General features: G+C 39.1%; 3 protein-coding genes across 4 annotated transcripts; 2 read left to right on the top strand and 1 right to left on the bottom strand.

Annotated features, from left to right (window-relative positions):
- Window positions 1-7,298: 7,298 nt before the first annotated feature.
- LOC146461094 (ras-related protein Rap-2a-like) lies at window positions 7,299-8,519 on the top strand. Its single transcript, XM_085087394.1, has one exon. It carries the CDS (start codon window positions 7,510-7,512, stop codon window positions 8,170-8,172), a length of 663 nt encoding a protein of 220 aa, XP_084943520.1. The 5' UTR covers window positions 7,299-7,509; the 3' UTR covers window positions 8,173-8,519.
- A 2,613-nt stretch (window positions 8,520-11,132) lies between these two features.
- LOC146461095 (uncharacterized) lies at window positions 11,133-15,055 on the bottom strand. Its single transcript, XM_085087354.1, has 2 exons — window positions 14,522-15,055; window positions 11,133-12,676 (listed from the first exon to the last, which is right to left on the bottom strand). The coding sequence occupies exons 1-2, from the start codon at window positions 14,613-14,615 to the stop codon at window positions 11,703-11,705; spliced, it is 1,068 nt and encodes a 355-aa protein (XP_084943480.1). The 5' UTR covers window positions 14,616-15,055; the 3' UTR covers window positions 11,133-11,702.
- A 463-nt stretch (window positions 15,056-15,518) lies between these two features.
- LOC146461096 (small ribosomal subunit protein uS4) lies at window positions 15,519-20,392 on the top strand. 2 transcript variants are annotated; one of them, XM_085087304.1, is made up of 3 exons: window positions 15,519-15,958; window positions 18,963-19,140; window positions 20,326-20,392. In XM_085087304.1, exons 1-2 carry the CDS (start codon window positions 15,561-15,563, stop codon window positions 19,138-19,140), a joined length of 576 nt encoding a protein of 191 aa, XP_084943430.1. In that variant the 5' UTR covers window positions 15,519-15,560; the 3' UTR covers window positions 20,326-20,392. The 2 variants fall into 2 exon arrangements, with proteins under 2 accessions (XP_084943430.1, XP_084943429.1); XM_085087303.1 differs by having other exon boundaries at window positions 15,520-15,958; window positions 20,323-20,392.
- Window positions 20,393-21,307: the final 915 nt, after the last annotated feature.

Consider the following 21,307-nt stretch of genomic DNA (forward strand, 5'->3'; position numbering starts at 1 on the left):
ATCCAATTTTATTTTTTAAAGAGACGAAGAAAAATAGACTGTGATTGATTTTTAGTTAGCATTTGGAACACATATTTAGTTATTCATTTTAACACAGCCTTTCTTAAGTTTGTCTTACTTGTAATTAACTTTAGTTAGATATTAACGGATGAAGAGCCACTTCGTGGAAATGCTGTTAATAAAGTCTTTATTATTATTATTATTATTATTATTATTATTATTATTATTATTATTATTATTATTATTATTATTATTATTATTAGTAGTAGTAGTAGTAGTAGTAGTATTATTTGAATTTGTGCTGCTAGAACCACCTTGTAGAAGATAACAACTAGTTGCGATAGGAAAGTACTGTTTAGTAGCTAGCATTGAGTGGCCACACCTAGGAATTTTACCATACTGTACCCGCGCGCAGACGCAGGCGTAAATTCTGTTACGCAGGCTAGGTTTCATCTCTAGACAGATGGTAGTTAATGATACTTATTTTCAATCAGCTTCACCCAGCCAGTTTTTCTCATACCTTTTTTTTTCTGATATATGCGTTAATCAATTTATACGTTTCGTATCTTGTAGATTAGGACTCTATTCGTCTATTTGTAGAATAAAATTTAGACAAAACGTAGCTTAATTCACATTGTCGTATCTATGGTTTACTGTACAGCCACAGTACCTCAGAGGATGAGGGGGTGGGGAGGGAGAGTTGTTTCTTGCTGTTGACCCAGAAGAAACGGTATCTGTAAGCCAGACGGTAGCTCGTGGCTGCGTTTTACCTTTGCTTTGGTCAAAACAGGATTTCTCCATTTGTAAACGGTTTTGGGATTTTTACAATCTCATATTTCAAACACGATTTTATACAGCAGCTCGTAGTTGGAATGAACGATTTGTTTTTTCATTATCCTCAGTAATGGAAATGATGACTGCTGTATGAAATCGTTATTTGTTGTCTTAAAAATTTTTTTATCGCTGCTTTGGCAAATTAAGATGACCCTGTCTCTAGTTAGCAAACACACTCTAAGAACAAAGTTTTAGTGCAGACAAACATTGGAATGCGTTGGTCCAAAAAAATGAAGCTTTTTTGTACGTCTGGGGCCAGAAACATGAAAGTTAAGATGTAAAGTAAGTACTGTTTCTTGCATGACACTAGCTTATATTTTCCAACAGTACTCTATTGTTAAGAAACAATACTTAGGATACATCGCAACTTAGGAGGGCTTTGTGAATCAGGCTCCCCGGGAGGCTTGTTCAAGTGAGTAGTTTTTCACCAAGAGAAGCAGATATTAGATTTCTTTACAGTTCACCTGACATAATGCAAAACAGTGGTTTTGATTTTGTTATCTTCGCTCCCCATTTCCTCGCTTGGTTCAAAGGAACTTTTCTCTCCAAAACTTCACCAGCACAAAACAACACGGGCCGCCTTGCAATCTGTCAGGGGCACTCAACCTTGTTTTGCGGCGATAAATTTGTTTCAGGTGGGCCTTTCCAGGCGCAGAAATTCGGCTGGCTGCTCGGGAATTTCTGAGAAAGCGACCACTATAAACTTTACTGCCCCTCCCTATCGACACATTTTGTCAATCAACAGATTTTGGGTGCCACGGGAATATTTTAGTCTATATAATATTTTAGCGTATGACAGCATCCTGGTCACGAATCCTGATTCATGACGTCGAAACACGACTGAAAAAACAAAACGAAACTCGGGTGTGTTTCCCAGCTGTCATAACAAAACGGTCTTTTATCTCAGTTTTCACGTAAACAGACAAGCCTTAACTCTTAGACACTACTCCGTGTCGCTCCTGAAAACTATTGTTTGGAACGGATGATATGTAATACTTATTAATATCAGCCAGACAAACTTCCTTGAAAATAAGGCACAGAAGTACTGAAGAAAAACATTTTGACGTCTTTATTACATCATCAGTCAAGTTCAAATGGTGGTTAACGAAAGTATAAAATAGAGGTACAAAAATTCAAACAACCATTTTGTGTATGTGAACAAGATAGGAGAATCTGTTCTTTGATATTAGGGGTTAAAAGGTTAAGACTTCTTACGATGTCTAAGTGCATGATCAATGAGTATCTGAACAAGGGTCCTTAGCTCCCACGAGTCTCCTGTAGCCCAGTGGTAGAGCATCCGAACTAGTAATCGGAAGGTCTTAGGTTCGACTCCTGATCGGAGAACTCGGATTTCTTTTTTCCGAGTATGCCTGCGTCACTTTCCAGAATAATCATCATTCTCATTCATTTACCAGGCTGGAAATATACCATCACATTTCTTTCATATACCACACGTTCGACACTCAAATCCTAGCAGTATGCAGGATGTTTTTCCCATGAACCTAGTTTAATGGCCTTAGCTCCCACGAGTCTCCTGTAGCTCAGTGGTAGAGCATACAAACTAGTAATCGGAAGGTCTTAGGTTCGACTCCTGATCGGAGAACTCGGGTTTCTTTTTTCCGAGTATGCCTGCGTCACTTTCTAGAATAATCATCATTCTCAAGGGTCCAGATTGTTTGTTGGTTATAAGTGCAAACATTTTATTGGCCCCAAGAGTGACTAAGAGTGATCTTAATGCTCCTCATGATCGGAAACAAGTGGTAACAGAGATTCAAAATCAATAAAATTTGATGTTTTTTGGAATAGTACGCATATAAAATAGTTTTTGGACCTGATAAAGTTAGCCCTGATTCAAACGTACCGAACCCAATGTTGATGGGCAAATGCTATTGCCTTTGCCAATTGCCATTAAGTCTAGGTTCGATTTCCGCCGGTCCCTCGGGTCCGGCTTTCATTTCCCGAACAGCGGCTGGTAATCGAGCCTGCATTAGATCTTGCCTGTTTGAATCCGACTAATCGGGCCTTACCCACCGGGACTATGAGCGGGAAACGGGTCAGCTCTCGCATCCGTGAAAAAGCGTTAACATTTGCAAAAGTAATTTTCGGTTCTTGCCATTGGTAATATACTATTTTACGGATCCAATTTGAAACATGACGTTTGCAATACATGTTACGGTGAACGAACAGTTTTTATGGGAAGGTGCAAAGTGTCAGTGTCAGAGAAAATATTAATGTTTATAAAATATTTGAGATAGTACGCACGCTCTCATTAGTCGATAGGTGTGTTTAGATGAGAGTATGTAAAAACACGGTTGTGACGTCGTGCTTTCTGTGTCTCCCGGCACAATTTGAAAACATTTCAAAGCTTTCGCAAGACTCGAAAAGTAATTTCAAGTACAAATGGTGAAAAATTTTCCCAAAATTTTGATCGGGGTGTGCCTATATCCTCCCCTCTGAACCCGAGGGAAAAAAAGCAAAAGAAAGAAGAACCACAGCGCTTTGCCTGCCTCGCTAGACGACCTCGTCGAGGGAGCTCAAGTGAAGGCGACAAAATAAGCAACAAATGCGCGGTAAACATTTTCCAAGGTAATTTTTGCATCTGAGTACCACAATAAAATTCCCTAAAAGACATTCTTTATTCAAAAAATGTACATGAAAACGAACACAAAACTATATGCTACAGACTATAAATGTTTCAAATCAAACTTTGTACGGCCCGTTGCCGTGTTTTGGCTGTCAAATTTGTATAAAATGTATTTTCTCCGAGACTTTCTCAGCGTAATAATCTACTGCTACGATTACTATTACCAGCAACAACTTCACAGTCTGGATCCGCTGCTTGTGCTATGATTCCTAAACAGCAAAACTTCACAAGGCACGATGAGCGACTCGACTTCTCGGCCATCTCAGGCTGCCACGTCGGGCAAGTTCACGTAACTTTCAGGAGCGACCATGCACAGTGACATTCATTTTCATCTTAAATAAACTAGTCATCTTGAAGTTCTTTCCTTACAGAATCGTATATTTTGAACATTTCTTCTAGTATTCACCGAATGTTCGGTATTTTTCTGTAAAATTTACGAGAATTCAAAGCTGAAAACACGGGGCTCGCTGACGCTTGCCACAAATTTCAACATGATTTTGACTTTTATAACGCAAATTTTGATTGGTTCATGTGTTGTCAGATGCGCGTTTTCATTAGCTAGTAGCAAAAATGATTGTCCAAAGCGTGTACTGAGAACATCTATTTCAATCAAGAAATAAATAAACAAAATTTCCCTTCATTTGTCGAATTATTTTTTAGAAATATTTTATAAAAGCAATAGAGGACTTTTTTCCCGTGTTTACATAGCCTCATCTAAACATTCGGGGAGTTGAGAGAATTCTCGAAAGTCATGCAAACCCTCGACTGCGTCTCGGGTTTGCAAAACTGTCTCGAATTCTCCCAACCCCACTCGTTTTCAGATGAGGCTATGTAAACACGGAAAAAGTCCTCTATTGCTTTAAATATATAATTACGTGCCAGATCCGGAGAAGGCGTTACATGATGAAACACAGAGGTCTTGAACTGCATTAGATAGACCTGTATAACTTTTTTATTCGATTGGGTCTTTAAAGCTCTGCCAACCAAGGAAAAAAAAATTAAAACACGGTCAAACAGCCATCTAATTTTAAAAGGGTTAGGCATCGTTTACACGGGAACAGCTAAGCAGTCAGCGCAGTTTTTCGCATCTGGATCCAAACTTGCATTGGTTATCTTTCGTGGAGCCTTATTGTACTGAATGAACCCTAGTAGAAAAGGCCAGAAAATACTACTCCTAGCATCAACAGGAAGACCGAACACACACTGCGTTTCTCGGGAAGTTATATATTTAGTACTTCAGAATGGTTTTGTAAGTCAAGAGCTTTTTAAGTACTGAAATTAACGCAACATCCGTGAGAATGCAGAAAGTGCGCAATATTTTGTTATTTGTTCAGTTAGTACCCTCAGCAAAACGTGACTTGTAAGTAGTACAGGAAACCGAGACTCCACTGAAGACAGGGCTTGGTGATTCTACCATGACAACAACGAGGAATCACAAAACATTGCAATGACTCAGCGCCCAATAAAACATGTAATTCTCTCAAAATATTTCACATTACACAACTGTAGTCATTCAAGTGTTTTAAAATTATGTATTATGTAGACGATTACCATTTTGTTTTTTTTTTGTACATAAAAATCACGTGTACAATACTGACAAATTGATAAATCACACTGATTAATTCTGTCTTGTAATAATGCGTATAAGTTGTTAATCAGAAAACAAATTGTTTAAACTCTGATCTATATATTTGGCTAGCATATCTTTTGATGCCTCATACCCTATGATTGAATGCACATAGAAAGCTATATCAAACATTAACAAAGTATTTATCGACTAATATTAATATTAATGTTAATTACCCTTTTAAACGCCCGAATATTATACGATCTTGGAATTTGAAACACTCTTCTATAAATATTCTTGTTGAATGCCCCTGACATATACTGTTGTGATGTCAATTTTGGGACATTGATTTAGTTGTCATTTTGGTTTGAAACAATTTTGGCAGTGTCATTGTTTGTCAACGTTGAATGTCGGCCTTTTAGGGCGCTTTCCTGTTGTTGTTGTTGTTGTTTTTTTTTTTCAAGAAATGTGCTGTGTAGAAAGGTTCACTGTTCCCGCTAAATCTTGACCAGCCTTTCTTGACGTTTCAAACTAGAAAAATAAAACATTCACAAATTTCACCTCCATCACTAACTTCACTTAACTTTACGGGCATATTACAAATACACAACATAACCATCTCCCAGTTGGCTTGGTAGAGCACTGCACTGGTATCGCAGAGGTCATAGGTTCGAATCCCGTTCACGTCTGAAGTTGCGTACACAACTGTGATGCATGGTCACTCATTTATCAATACTTAACTTTTCATTAGAGACCAGTTAGCTTGATAGTTCCTGCTGGTGTGTCCTGGTTTCCCTTATCCTATATCATTTGAATGGCCATCTGGTCATACTGTCTGAGCTGACTGATAGCATCGACAACATGTTTACACTAGCTACAGTATAAGTTGAGGTGAATCTACTGATGTAGTTAGATGGTAGTCGTTAACAGTAGTTGGTTTGAAAGACATAGTTTTATAGCTCTAGTTGCACTGATAGCATTGAAACTGCGGAAGAGTGGAACAGAGCTAAGTACGGCCGAAGCATAGTATGGGAAGGCACTTCCAGTTCAGCTCAAGTAAACGATAACAAAGCCAGGCAAGCTGTTCTGAAATCTTACAAGTGGAGTAGAAGGCAAGTGAAGACAAGATTATTAACCAGAAGACCGTACTGACTCTTGGCTGAGCCAAGCGAGTTGCAAACAATACATTGTACTGTAAAAGGACAAAAATCTTCCCTTATATATCTTCTAGCGGAAGGCAGATTATCCACTATTTAAACCAGCCACATACAGCGGGGCGGAGTTAAATTGAGCGTGTTTCGCTTCAAAATCGCTAACAAATGCATTGCCAAACTGTGATCGTAAAAAATAATCATCATCGCATGGCCTGTGCATGCAGAGCAACACCCCAATATGCTTGCGAATCAACAAATCACTGATATCAAGAATTTGGCACAGTCAGGGAACTAGCTTCAATTTAATAGATGAACACTATCAACGACTGAATAGAGAGTATAAGAACAGACCGACAAATATTGAAAATACGCAAAAGTTGGCCTTTGCCGTGATTATAATACTGTCTTGAACTCTCAACTGAAGAGAACTCAGCAAGAAGTACAACGTCTAAACAGGCGCCTGTTCGCATTGTTTACTTATGCCTAGTATCTCAGAGAAAACAAGTGAAAAGGAATCTTAATCAGTTTAGCCAGTACCAGAAATTTCTTGGCGTATATTGATTTATCCCACTCGCTCAGCCAAGGGCCAATCCTTTTGTTATGCAACCTTGTTTTCCCACTTTGATTGAAACCGAAGTGTGCTATTCAAAACAAAGCTACTAAGCAGTACTTTCCTCGTTATGATACCGAACAAGGTGGTTAGGATTTTTGAGTCTGCGGATGGCAGCTATTGATCAAGAATTTCCTGTGGTGCTATACTCATTTACTGAACATGGTACTTTCGGTTTTGGATATGTTGATTAGATTAAAGAGTGATCATACATTTAAATGATTCAAACCGTGTTGAACAGTACTTTATCAATATTTCTTCACTATTTCTTTGCCAATATTTCACAAAATGAGTTTGTTTTCGTAGTCTTGACCTTAATAAAGAGGTTTCACAATAGACACGTAACAGCGAGCTACTTAGAAAATATAATATGGGACTGGAGTACATATGCATGCACACTGCAATACTGGCGATAAAATTTAAAAAATCCGCGGCAAATTCACTTTTATTTCCGGAGACGTGATGAATTTTAATTGATCAAACCATCCATAAAACCAGCGCGAAAATTCTTTCCCCTGAGAAATGCCAATGCATTTGCCGACATATTGTCGCAGTTGCAGGCTAGCCGGACTTACAACGTTTGAAGTCGTGTCCAAGATCTAAGATTGAATCAAAGTGACTGAGACGAATTCGATGCAAGAAGAAGGTGGTTGATACTGGTTAGTATATCCGTGGGGTTATATAAAACGGCGTTCCGCAAATGGCTTCATGTGCAACGATTCCGCAGTTTGACTATTGCATCGCACTACTGGGGAGCGGAGGCGCTGGTAAAACGGCTTTGTTAAGATCGTTTCTTGGCCAGACATTCAACGAAAATCATGTCCCGACCGTGGACGATTACTACATCCACTCCGTGAATGTAGACGGTACTCATTTTACCGTCTGTATTGTTGACACGGCAGGTTCGTATTCCTTCCCCGTCATGCGAAAACTAGCGTTGAATTCGAGCCACGGTTTCATCGTTGTCTACGCTTTGGACAATATGTCCTCTTTTAAAGAAGCTGTACGCTCAATGGGAGAAATTTCCCAACTTCGAGGAAACAGCGAAGAGTCTGTGCCAGTTATTCTTGTTGGCAACAAGTTAGACATCGAGGTTGTTGATCGTGTGGTAACTGCTCGCCAGGGACACGAATCGCTTTCGGTTCTTTCGCGCCTCGAAGGAGAATACGTCGAGACATCGGCGAAAAATGACTTCAGAGTGGAAAAAGTATTTTTAGAGATGCTTCGAACTTTAATCTACAACAGCAGAGAAAAAGAGAGGCGAATCAGGAAAACCAGGATGACGAAAAGGAGAAGACATCGAATGCGCGGAAAGGGACGAAAATTCAAACAACAGGAAAGTACTGCGTGTAAATTAATGTAGGAATTTGTTTATTTTATTTTATTTATATTTGTCTCTGTGAGAAGGATAAAGGATATATTGGTAGACTTCAATGTTTGAGTCAATACAACATCATTTTAATTGAAATAATTGAAATATTACTGCTTGTAAATATATGTAGCCAATATTTATTTAATTTAATTTTTTGTAGTTTAACTTACTTTTCGTAAACTGCCCACAAAATGTTGCAGGAAGATATTCATGCAGGAATGTTCGTTGAAATCTTACACAAGAGACATTCGTAAATTTAAATATCTTGCATACAAAGCGTTAATAATTGTTAATAATTTAATATTTATGCTTGAGCATGTAACATCGATCGAAGTATTGTAAACTATCGCGAACATTTCGAAACATATGCTCCAGATTTTTTAAGCGTTTATAATAAAATACCTTATTTGTAAACTTTTGTGTACTTGCTTTCCATGCAGACTATTAGATATACAAAAGTTTTTGGCAATTTAATCAAGCATTGCACGTGAACTCCACTACCTTTGAAGAGAAAAATCGCTTTCAATCTGGGGTTTGGCGGGATACTTCAACTTTATTTCTTATCAGTTCTTAGTCTAATTTTTGTGTGTAGTGCACTCTATAGTGCGCTACCCAATATGTCGCCACGCATGTAAGACGTAAACAAACAGGTCCGCAGCGCGTGCACAGTACTACCCACATGTACGCAATGCGTACCTATTCTTAAATAGTTTATTGTTACTCGCAAACAGCCAACTACTAATCTAGGTGGCCGCATCAAAGGAAGAAATCTACCGATCGGATACACTAATGAACGATATCAATTCAATTCAGTTCAATTCAATTCAATTTTATTCACACGTACACACCAATCTTGTTCCCGGAATTTTCGTTCCTATTAGTCAGCACCAAGGAAGCAAGCAGGATGGAATTCACTGGCCTAAAACGTGTGCGGGATCTGGGGACGAGATCATGGACACGCCAGACACTGGAAGACGCCACACCGATGTCCTTTCAATCTCGTACCCAGAGTCCTCAGGCTGTTTGGCCAGCGGTTGGTCGCCAGAAGAGACTCTGGGGTACTAGACTAGAGGATTTCTGCTAATGCAAGCTGTTACGGGGCAGCCAATCAAAAAAATTCTCCAGAGTCTTTCCTGGCGACCAACCGCTGGCCAAAGAGCCTGAGGACTCTGGATACGAGATTGAAAGGACATCGGTGTGACGTCTTCCAGTGTCTGGCGTGTCCATAATCTCGTCCCCAGATCCTGCACACGTTTTAGGCCAGTGAATTCCATCCTGCTTGCTTCCTTGGTGCTGACTAATAGGAACGAAAATTCCGGGAACAAAGATTGGTGTGTCAGTCACATGGCCCGCCTTAAGCAGGCGAAAAGATAGATACAAATTGTAAATAACAAATAAATATTAATTAGCCACATTAACTAGTAGTAATCGAAGATTATAGTGCGTCGACTTAAGCCCCTAGGCTATTAACTGGGTTGCATAAATCATGTTAAGATTACAGGAACCTGTAAGTATAGTTGCAAAACATTAGGTTATTGTCTGGGAACAATTGTCAACAGCCGTTAGAAACGTTTTATGCTACCTGTCCCAGGTGTTTATAGGGCATTCCTACCAAGGATGCGGCGGATATTTCAGAAAGAAAAGGATCTTACCTTGTCTTGTACTTTTCGTTTTGTACTTTTCGCAACGAAACCACGAGGAACGGTACGAAACGCGCGCGGGACGTGAAGATGCTATTGTGACGTTTTTATAATGAACGGTGAAAGAAAAGTTCCTTGGAGATGCATGACATGACCACACTGAAGAAACGTCTATGTTTTTTAAAACCATTTTTGACACCTTTTGATATTTATTTTTATAACAATTTAATTTACAGGTTCCTGTAATCTTAACATGATTTATGCAACCCAGTTAGAAGCCTAGGGGCCTAAGTCGACGCACTATAATCTTCGATTACTACTAGTATCTATTTTTATATCAATCCCATCCGATATACATCCTATCCGATATACAACCTCTTTTCTCGATTACTCGCGCTTAGGAACATTTACAGCGGTAGGCTGCTGCCGCTGAACATTTACAGCGGTAGGCACTGGGTACGAAACGCGCTGGGCATGATGGACTGTCATATTCATTATGCTATTGTGACGGTGCGATTTTGCACCGACATGTTCTCTCGATTTTTTGCGCCAAGGAACACGCGCGCTGGGCATGATGGACAATATTGGGACGACTCGATTAGGAAGCGTCTCCTTCGTCGACGCAATTAGATTAAACAGTCACATAGATTAAGAGGAAAAGTCAAAGGAACGAAAGCAAAGTTACAAAAGGTTCTACAGGTCTCTATGTCGGTACGTATGTTTACATTCTAATAGTTTAAAAAAAAACTGATTTTTTAACGATAGAAGGTAGTTGTAGAATCTATTCTTTAAGGTGGGGCTCTACCTGAATTTGAGTGAAATTTGAAGAGGTTTTAAGAATGGATAGAAGAAAGAAAATGATTTTTGGAACACTAACAGACAGTCGATAACCACGCAAGAGCACCCCAGGTTGCTAGTGGACTAACTTGGTATCCGTCTATTAATTATTAACTACAAATTCTAATTTTAAAACTTCACTAAATCTTCAACATTTGTTATTTCTTTTAATTTTACCAATCCTTCAAGAAAAATTATTTCCTTCCAAATATACCTAAAAATCACCCAAAAATTCTTAAAACACCCCAAATCATTGATTTGTGTTATGAATGGAGGGTTTTTGTATTGCTTGAAATGCAAACAAGATATTTCCATTTGACCGATTTTAAGCGGCGTGAAAACGGCTTTCAGGTGAACCCCCACCTTAAGACGAACATTTTCAAGAAAATCCTTGATGTAATCGACATCAACCCAAAAGATGTCAAGAAATCCACACGTTCAAGACTTCTGTCAGAGTTGTCAACGAAAAAAGTGATTTTATGACGCTATAGGACCAAAACAAGCTTCGCACCAAAACGAGGCCGTGCCTCGTGCACGTCTAAGAAAATGTGTCCCACATGGGAGGGAAAGACGCTGTCGCGTCCTATATATAATGTTTTCAGCTTCATCAGGTTTTCGTAGCTCCCTCGGCGGGTGGACCGGTGAGGGTGGGACTCTGCAGAGACTCTGCGCCCAGTAACTCTACCCCAATGAGGGGGGTAGGGGAGAGCAGAGACGGAGGAGCATTTTGCTCAAATTATTTTTAATTTTTTTTTATTGTTATATTAACATGTTAAAAGGCGCGTTTTAACTTGTATCTACTTCAGATGGATGTATCTGCCACTGTAAATTCGATTTAAATGTTAAGAAAGTTATGTTCTTGTCCCCCTTTAAGAGCCACTCCTCTAAATGCATTGAGCAACAAAGAGGACCTCCCAAGACAAAGCCATAAATAAACAGCTGAGTCCGTGACATCTACATTTTCGCCTCCAGTCTCGATCCGGGCTAAGACGATCGACAACGATACAAGGTTGCACGGTAGAGAACGAAACCTTTTTTACTACATTAATTTCTTTCACATTTACTTAGTCCGTTACTATACTCGATGATCCAGTTCCTCAGCAAGATCGAATTCAAAGCACCATCGCCTTTATAATGAAGTTTTAAAGGATGAAGAAATGCATGCTTCTTGTCGTACACTTCCCAAAAGTGCCGGGCCTTTCTTACCGGGGGTTCCCCTGACTTCCCCGGTAAGTATACCCCAGGGATATATTCAAAATTCTCTTCTTCGTCAAGCATCCTACATATCGTTGGCACGGCAATTTCTAAGAAAGACCCATGCTTGTAGAAAACATAAGACAAGGTTTTAAATAAATCCGCGAATTTTCCAGGAATATAAAACACATCTGAGCGGCCATGATAGCAATACAATGTACCATTTCCGTTCTTTTGCAAAACATCCAGCGCCATTTTCGTGTTCCATACTGTGGTGCGCAGAAACGTTTGTTCATCCGTGAGTTTATCTATCAGTTCTGGTTGCCATTCATCCAGACTTGATTCCCGCATTGCCCAGATTTCATTGAAAGCCCTTTGGCATGTTTTCATTCCCCAGGTGCTGTTCCACCAGTACCATCTTTCGGGTTGACTATAGTTCTGAAAGCGTATCGGTTCCTTGGGCCCCTCCCATATCACATCCCGTTTCAAGCCAACTAGATTCCAGTAGTTTAACATTACGTCATCGTTGATGAGCAAATATCCTGAGTAACCCGGATGTTTCTCCATAGCACGTGACATGCACGTGTAGGCGAAAAATCCTTTGTGAATGTGAAGAGTCTCGACTGTGTAGTTAACCTTCTTGGCCTCTCTTGGTCCGCAGAACATCATCGTAGGAAATGCATTCTTGTACAGTGCAGTTAGCGCCGGGATACTCGAGTAGAAAGGATAGTTGTACACTATCACTAGAACAACATCCGAGAACTCATTCCACAAGCAGACGGGTTTGGTGCGAACTTGACAACTTCTCAGGAATGAAAGGAAACCTGTTAAAGAAAATAGAAGTAGCCCCTAGGCCATGATTATGTGTATGATTACAACGGTGTGCCGCCTGTTACCCAAAAAAGTTCTCGTTCGGTTTAAAATGGCATATCGGAGAAATTTTAAAATTAAAATAACAGATTCCCACATTGACAAATTGAAGAAAGAAATCCAAAGGAAACTTAAAAAGAATATTGAGGATATGAATACTGCTGTTTCAAAAACGGTGGCAAAGAAGCGATGAGCAATAAATGAACCGAATATTCGTTGTACTGTGGCAGCAGAAAAAAGTCTCGAAATTTAGAGTATAGTAGGTCGGGTGAAAGGATATTATATCGGCTGGTTCGGTTTATGTGCAGTCATTGTAAAAAGATAGCCTTTCCTTTAAATTACGCCTGAATATTATTTACTTTCCAATCAAATGATTCAAATTATCACAATTTACAAAGAGCAGGATGAAGGCAGACTATACAATTTAAGTAGTAACAGGTCTGGCTATTCTTTTAACGAGCGTTGTACAATTCAATACCACTTTTCATCCTTATTCTGATTGTTTACATAAATTATCTCTCATTTTTCACCGCTCAGTTGTATAACTTCATTGGCCAAACCATGACATCTCATTTGAGCAGCGGTTCCAGATTTTCGGCCCGTTAGCTAATGATGAAGATTTTTCAAAATTGGATCACTGGATGCAATTCCAGGGTTCTGATAGGCTAAGTGGTCAAGGGATATCAGCTATTATTAAAAACTCGATCATTGTATAATGCATTTCCGGGGATTTGATTGGCTTAGCGGCCTTGCGGGTATGTGAACCATTATACCATGCCCGAGAACTAGAGACCATTAAATTGTCTTCTGGTTTTCTCGCAAAGCAATATAAGCAAGATCTAGCAATATTTCTTGATTGTTTTTAATAAAACAGTTATCCCCTTGCGCTTGTTACCCTGCGAGCAGAGTCTCCTTCGATGGAGACTCTGCTCGCAGGGTCACAGCGCTTGTTGGATATGAAAGAATTATAAACAACTCGGCGTTACGCGTCTCGCTGGCTATCTATCGTCTCATATTCAACGTGCTCTCATAGAATAATTGTTAAAGATCCTATACACGGCTAAAAAGTGACCATGTAGCTGTACAGTAATTTCCTATGACAGGTTGATCGCGAACTCGCTTTATATTTAGTCTAATCGTTCATGTAAATTTAGACGTGTGTGATGCAGCGTTAGTACTTGAAATATTCGTCATGTTACTTTACTTCCGGCTTGCTGAGCACCATAAATTTCGCCTGGCAAAGAGCGTTTATAGTTTCTAGCACAGTTTAGCTTTTTAGTCGCCGCACCTAACGCAGTAGACTGTCTCAAAGTCCGTTTTTGTGGAAGTCTCGTTTGTCTCTCTTTTCGGCGCGCATAAGAAGACGACTCTGGATAAGTCTACTAACGCAGTTTGACGAATTACCAGTCAACAGCCAGTGAAGTTTGATTTTGGTGCACTAAGTGTTGTTGTGATAAGAGCAGTGAGTTTGCCAAACAATAACCAAATTTAACCGCCTCGCTTCTGAGCGAATCGCTTTCGCTAGGAATTTACCGTATCACTATATATGGGATCATGATCAGGTTACGTAAGATGTGACTTAAATCCACAGGTCTGGGAACTTCAGTTTATCTGCTTTGCTATTTATTTTTGCTGAGTTTTTACACTACAAGTATATCGTTTGGAATCTTTTTTCAGTCAAGCAGATAACGATCCAGTTTCTACCAAGTGTAGGCCTACGCTGTTAAATTGAGTTTTCCCTCACAATAGGTAAAGGTTAAATGCTTTAAGATTTCCTTTCTTCTAGATCTTTCTCTCACCTTGTCCAATGAAATATGCCAATGACATAATGAAAGCGACCACCAGGGCTCGAGTTGGTCTCAAACTGTTCGCTCGAAAAATATGAGAGGACATCTTTTCCTTCCATCTCCATTTTCAGCCTTCACAAGTGACCAAAATCTCAAAGTCTAGATCACAGGATGTGAGGGACTTTCAACCAAGAGAACTAGAGGTGTTGGTTTACCTGAAAACAAACATTTTTCTATTCAAAATTACCAGCAGCTATTGTTTGCTTGAGTTGTGACCTGTTGATGAGCACCCGCTATTCACGAAAATGTTCAATGGGCCTCTTCAGTGTTGCCTTTGGTTGCTGCTTCAAAACGAGGCCATTACAAAATCGACCATATCTGTATTCCTGTTATTATACTGGATCTAGCTTGCAATGGAGACTCTTGCAGAAGAATAATGCACGTGAAAAATTTTCCTCCGCTTAACCCTCTTGTACATGCCAGCTCCAGTCAAGAGAGGATGATCCTCTCTTGGTATTGATTAGCCGAGTGGAAATTTTGGAGACTGGAGTTCCTTAGAGCACCCTAAGATGCACAAAGCGTATGCGCAGTAGCAAAAGGACGCACCCCCCCCCCCCCCCTGTGCGTGGCGTCTCCTAACGGTAGGCGATTTTCAAGCGCGTTCGGGGGTGGGGGGTTTCGGCCGCCCGCTGGACTCTGAGAGAACTAAGAGACTTGTAACTGTTGATGGTTTGTGTGTCCACTTATACTTGCGAACGTCAACAATCTAATCTAACACTAAAAATAATAATAGCTATAAATAAAAGAAAAACAAGAAAGAGATTTAGAGAAAAATAAGAGAATAAATAACCAATGAAAGGAAGAGAAGGGAGGGGAGCGAGAAGATAAAGTTTTGGAAAAGATAATCCTAACGATCGAGAGAAACTGGTGCCAAGTGTTGTTCATTTGTTCTAGAGGGGGATATGGAGAATACATGTTCCGTCTCCACGTGGTGAAATGCTTTGCGGCCGCTCTTCTCTTTCCTTTTCATCGCCATTTTGTCTTCAGCAAGATGCCGAAGATTGTGTGTAGTAAAACCTACACGACTCCCAGGCGTCCCTTTGAGAAAGAGCGCCTAAATCAAGAGTTAAAGATTATTGGAGAGTATGGACTTCGCAACAAGCGTGAAGTGTGGCGTGTGAAGTACACCCTGGCCAAGATTCGTAAGGCTGCCCGAGAGCTGTTAACCCTCGAAGAGAAAGACCCGAGAAGGTTGTTTGAAGGCAACGCTCTTTTGCGACGTCTCGTGCGTATTGGTGTGCTAGATGAGAGCCGAATGAAGCTCGATTACGTGCTGGGTCTTCGGATCGAAGATTTCTTGGAGAGGCGTCTTCAAACGCAAGTGTTCAAGCTTGGTTTGGCGAAGAGTATCCACCATGCTCGAGTTCTGATCCGCCAGAGACACATACGGTAAGCCTTTGAAATTAGACAGAGACTTCCTAAAGGAGCTTGTACTAATGGTAAAAGTTTGAACGAAAGAATAAACTACCGATGCGAACAAATAAAAGAGAATAGGGAGCTTTATGTAGTTTGTTGCAAGCTTCTAAAATACGGAGATGGTTTTATCTCCTTGGCCCTGCGTTCTAAATGGACCGTGCTCATTCGAATTGAATAAGTGGGTTCGATTGGGTTTTTGTATTGGAACGCAGTCGAACCAACGAGTTTTTCTAATGAGTACATTACTTAAAACTATAATACTACAGAATTGTAAGTTGAAAGCACTTCACTTGAAATCCTTGTGTATTGTGTATCAAGTCAAGAAACTAATGCGGTTGTCAAATGACTGATCTCTAGAGAAACAAATTGGTCAAACTGACCTCACTCACAAGGATCCTATACAACAAGCACTGCAGTTTTATTCTATTAAATAATAACAAATTAGCCATATTCATTTAGAATGAACTGTTCCCCTCCTCAAAGGACAAATGAACCACTTGAAGGTTGTTGCAAACTTTCAGAAACCTTCCAAACATTAACTTACAAAATCAAAATCTCTGGGTTTCTTCAAGGGTTTTTCTAGAGCGTGGCCCTGCAGGATTACCACAAATAAAAAATGTATTGGAATGCAAAATTTGCAGTAACATGGCAAACAGATGTTACTAAGCAAGGCTATGTTCCTATTTCAGAGAGAGCGTTAGATTAGGTAATTGAATACCTTTTGAGGACAAGGTAGTATTTGAAATCTTTCTACGCTACACACTTGAAAATGCTACTCCGCAAAGCAACGTATGAAAAGTTGCATATCTAATCAAAGGCTCCTGTGAGCCAACTCGTGAATGCAGATGACACATAGTAATTGAAATTTAGACGGCTACGGAAACTTCCTCAAAAGCTAAAAGAAATTATATCTTTGCCCGATTATGTAACGAAAAATGACCATTCTTGTACTATTAAAATGATTGTCAAATTATTCTGTACAGATTGAATAAGCCGATTATTCTGATGCGCCGATTAAAAAAAATCACGCGTTTTTTTTATTCAAAGTTCATAGGAGCACGCCATGTGCAGCTACGTCATGCAAATTCGTGTCCCCGATAGTCCGGGGCTACTGGATTTCGCGATCGGGCTAGTGGATTCTAACCATCACTTGCCCGATGGGCAAGTGAAGTTTCTTTGGGAATTAAAATTACAAAATTACTGTAGGGCAAGCCGATCTCACAAAGGGAAATATGTTCAACAAAGTATCGCATTACATTTCATGCCCGACATAAATGCGTGAAATTTTTCCTTTGGAGTTCAGTCCACGCAATCCTCAAGTAAAAATAATGAACTATGACAAGCTCTTGCTAAATAAGAATTATTTATCGACCGCGTCCTTTTGCTTTCCCATAAATTTCCAGTTGTAAATTTCGAAAATGAAACATTTTTCCCCTGTGAAACCTCTATGAAAGCTGACAAGATCTTAAAGTGTTCATTTCACCAGAAATTTGCATAATTTTGTTTACGACGTCAATGATGCGTGACATGGCACGTTCCGCTTTCGCGTGAAAACTGACAAATTAAATTATTTTTAATTAAATTATTTCTAAATTAAATTATTTTTAATTCTTAAAAGAAACCGCACTTTGTAGAAAAAAACGAAAAAAACCTATAACTTTGCTCAGATTCAACGAAAAATCTCCATTCTTACACTGAAATGATTGTCAAATTATTCTCTACAGAATGAATGAGAGAATTCTGACGCGTCGTGAAAAAAAATTTTCACGTTTTTTTTTTCAGTAATTGAGTTTACGACCCCGGACTTTCTGAAAAACTGAAAAAACTTGTAACTTTGCTCAGATTGCACGAAAAATCTCCATTCTTGCACTAAATGATCGTCAAATTATTCTCTACATATTGAATAAGAATTTCCTGATGCGCCGTGAACAAAAAATGTTCACGTGTTTTTCCCACTAATTGAATTTGAAACTCACTCACTGCGCACGCCCGAAAGTTAACGACAAAACCGACCGACTGATCGACCAAGTCAAAAGCCAGCTATCGCTATAACTCGTTCATTGCGCATGCGCGCATTCACGAGTTAAAAATGTGACCTCTCACTTGAAAAGGTACTCTATTGGGTATTAATGTGTGAAAGGTCATGAATACCAATTTTATTTCACCAATTTATTGTGAATTCTTATGTTCTGTTTGAGAAGTTGAATCTTCTAGTGCCCCCTAGAAGGCCCTCTAGAAGCTCCAAAGGGGAAATGGTGGGCCATCTGAAACCAATTTCTAGAGTTAACCCTGCCTCTACTACTGCATGTACAAGGTTGAGTTCACAGTACACACTTTCACTGTTACAGTGTACTTAAGTTATCTGATTGTTGATGAATAAGGGTATTTAGGGTTCAGGTTCATTCATGACAAAATAATTATTATATTAGGCTGTCAGAAAATACTTGTTTAGTAAATAACAGATTGAATAAACACAACATTCATGAGACCAAGTTTGAATTAAACCTTGGGCCACTGTATCGAGAAAATGTGTTCTCAAAGTTATATAATTGATAAAGAGAAAACAAAAGGAAATCACCACTGCAAAGAAGGTTTGAAAATGTGATTTTAATTATTGTAGAAATTTGTGGAACTTTTGCTTTGAATTTCTCCAATATATTATTATTAATGGTTTGAGAAGATTCATCAAACACTTGAATGAGTGTTTCATCCGATTTTCAAACTCCTCAAAGTTGTCAAAAAAAAAAAAAAAAAAACCGCTGTTACACCTCTTTTTTTTTTTTTCAACCCATGTCTTGATGTTTGGAAATCAGGTTAAACACTCTTTCTTGTATTTGATATATAACATGAATTTGAGAGCAGTTCAACCATAAAAGGTTGACTGAAGACGTGACACTTGTAAGTTTTAATGATAACGTTGTCTTCTCACACATTAAGATTTTGGTTTTCTCAAACCCTTTATCCATTTTATTCTCAGTGTACGTAAACAGCTGGTGAATGTTCCATCATACATTGTACGTCTGGACTCTCAAAAGCACATCGACTTCTCTCTGAATTCACCTTATGGTGGAGGGCGTCCGGGTCGTGTGAAGAGAAAGAACATGAGAAAGGGCCAGGGTGGTGGCTCTGATGGTGACGAAGAGGATGAAGATTAGGTGAGTAGGTGATTTTGTAAATAGCGTGGAACTGATTTTGTGAATTTGTGGTAATTTAGGTTGTTGTCCAATTAAGCCAGCTTCTGTTTCAGCTCTCATTACCCTGAGGTTAGCCTACTCCCAGACTTCACCTGCTTGGTACTGTACAGATGTGTCTCCTTACCGCAGGGCTGCTGTTAATTATTGAAGTGGGTGGGGGAAGTGAATACAGTAGCTGTGGATTCTTTTCCCTCACTGGTGTCAATGCTTTGTTTTTCTGTCAAGGTGGCTAGGGTTTTGACTTGTAATAGGTACATGTCTGTAGAGAAAATCGTCAGTTCCTGGTGCTTAGTGACAGCCCTAATCACTGTGTTGCCAAAGGGATGCTTTGCTGTTTTTCCATTATCACTGGAGAATTCAAAGTCTATTAATACAGACACTGTAGTGACCATAGCAACTGTCTATTAAATAGTCGAGTGCTCTAATTAAGCAATTTTCCTAAGTTGTAAATACCACTGAAGTGAATGTATCGGCATCTAGCAAAAGTGTGTTTTTACAGTCCAGAATACTTCACTTTGTAAAAGATTGACAGCTTGAGGAGAGTAGACAGAGTGGAGAGAGGGATTGTCTGGGGTACCCTTTGGTACCCCAGACAATCCCTAGGGTTTGCTAAATCATCAAAAAATGATTTAGCAAACTCACAGACCCACAAAAAATTTCACCTTTGTGTTTTTGATGTAAAAACCTTACCTTTAACAGAATTTTCATACTTTTTATGTTTATATGTGGCTAAATCACCTTTGCTGTAGTTCTCAGCTGTAATAAGCTATTTCTAACTTACGCAGCCCTATGGTATTAGATAGATTTAGAATAGCATTATTTTACTGTAAACCTCAGAAAGTACAGCGTGGCAAGGGTTATCATATGTTTGCCACAACCTATTTCAGTTTCTCAGTAAATTTGAGTAGTTTTGCATTAGTATCAAAGGTCAGACTTATTTTGCACTATTCTCATCTGCGCACTATTGTTTTTCAAGAAAACAAAATTGCCATAGACGTGATTCTAAGTCTCTCTGTTCAGAAAATCACATGATTATCACGCTTCTTTTTGTACTGGTCGTGATATTAATGTAGAGGCAGAAGTTTAATGTGTTTCTTTTCTTCTTTTTCATGTTCTGTCCTTTGTTGATGTGATGCTAATCAGAAGACCAGATGACCCCTCTTCTGAAAAAAATGTAATAATGCTGAATAATAAAACAGCTTGTTCTGATTAAGAGTGCTGATACTCTGTTTTCTGTATGTATGTTTCTGTCAAAAGGCCAACTTTATTTTTAATAAGGGCTGTTAAAGCAGGGTTTTAAGTGCCCCTAACCCTTCAATTTGTTTTCTTTTGGTAGATTTCCATAGCTGTGAAGAACTCATTTTTGAAATTTTTTTTAGAAATATTGAATCCTTTATTTTTTACGAGCGCTAAAAGTTACTGAAATTTTTAAATTTTTGCGCGCTCAAAGCCCCGCTGGACAAATTTTTGTCTCGTGGGCTCATTAGGAACGAGCCAATGAGAAGCCTCCGATATTTGACACTTTCTTTGCTGTGACGTAAGAAAAGGACATTAGAAGGATTCAGAAGGAATCTTATGCATGCTGATTCCTTTCTCTACATTTTGAGAGTTGCTGCATCCAAAAACCACGCACTTTTTAACCATTTTCTCTGTTTACAATTGAAGCATTACCGCGAATCTTCGGATATTTTTGCACGATGTCCTTTTCTTACGTCACGCTCCATGTTTGGACACATTTGGCCGAGTGGGGGACTAATGCGAACGATAAGTGGAAATATCGACAAGACTGCCTTCACTTGTAGCGCTCGTAAAAAAAAAGGATTCAATATTTCTCAAAAAATTTTTCGAAAATGAGTTCTTCAAAGATATGGAAATCTACCAAAAGAAAACAAATTGAAGGGTTAGGGGCACTTTAAATTGATTTTGAAAACTACAGGGATTTTAAGGGAATTTTTTAGCAATTTGATTGTGATTCTGAAATAATGTGCTGTTTGTGAAATATCGCACTAACTCTGCCATCATCACTGTACATTATTTTCTAATTGCAATCAAAGTGCAACAAAGCACAAATGAAAGTGAAATAGTTTGAAATGTCATGTGAACTGCATGTCAAAGATTGACTGAGCAG

This window comes from Pavona decussata, unplaced genomic scaffold, assembly GCF_977016875.1.
Source record: "Pavona decussata unplaced genomic scaffold, jaPavDecu1.1 SCAFFOLD_202, whole genome shotgun sequence".
In the NCBI taxonomy this organism is placed as follows: Eukaryota; Metazoa; Cnidaria; class Anthozoa; order Scleractinia; family Agariciidae; genus Pavona; species Pavona decussata.

Bases quoted from the DNA above. Each gene is read 5' to 3' on its own strand.
- LOC146461095 (XM_085087354.1), bottom strand. From the start codon at position 14,615: ATGTCCTCTCATATTTTTCGAGCGAACAGTTTGAGACCAACTCGAGCC. The intron at 12,677-14,521 runs GTGAGAGAAAGA...TTTCTTTAACAG, and splicing joins GGCATATTTCATTGGACAAG to GTTTCCTTTCATTCCTGAGA.
- LOC146461094 (XM_085087394.1), top strand. From the start codon at position 7,510: ATGGCTTCATGTGCAACGATTCCGCAGTTTGACTATTGCATCGCACTA.
- LOC146461096 (XM_085087304.1), top strand. From the start codon at position 15,561: ATGCCGAAGATTGTGTGTAGTAAAACCTACACGACTCCCAGGCGTCCC. The intron at 15,959-18,962 runs GTAAGCCTTTGA...TTTTATTCTCAG, and splicing joins ATCCGCCAGAGACACATACG to TGTACGTAAACAGCTGGTGA.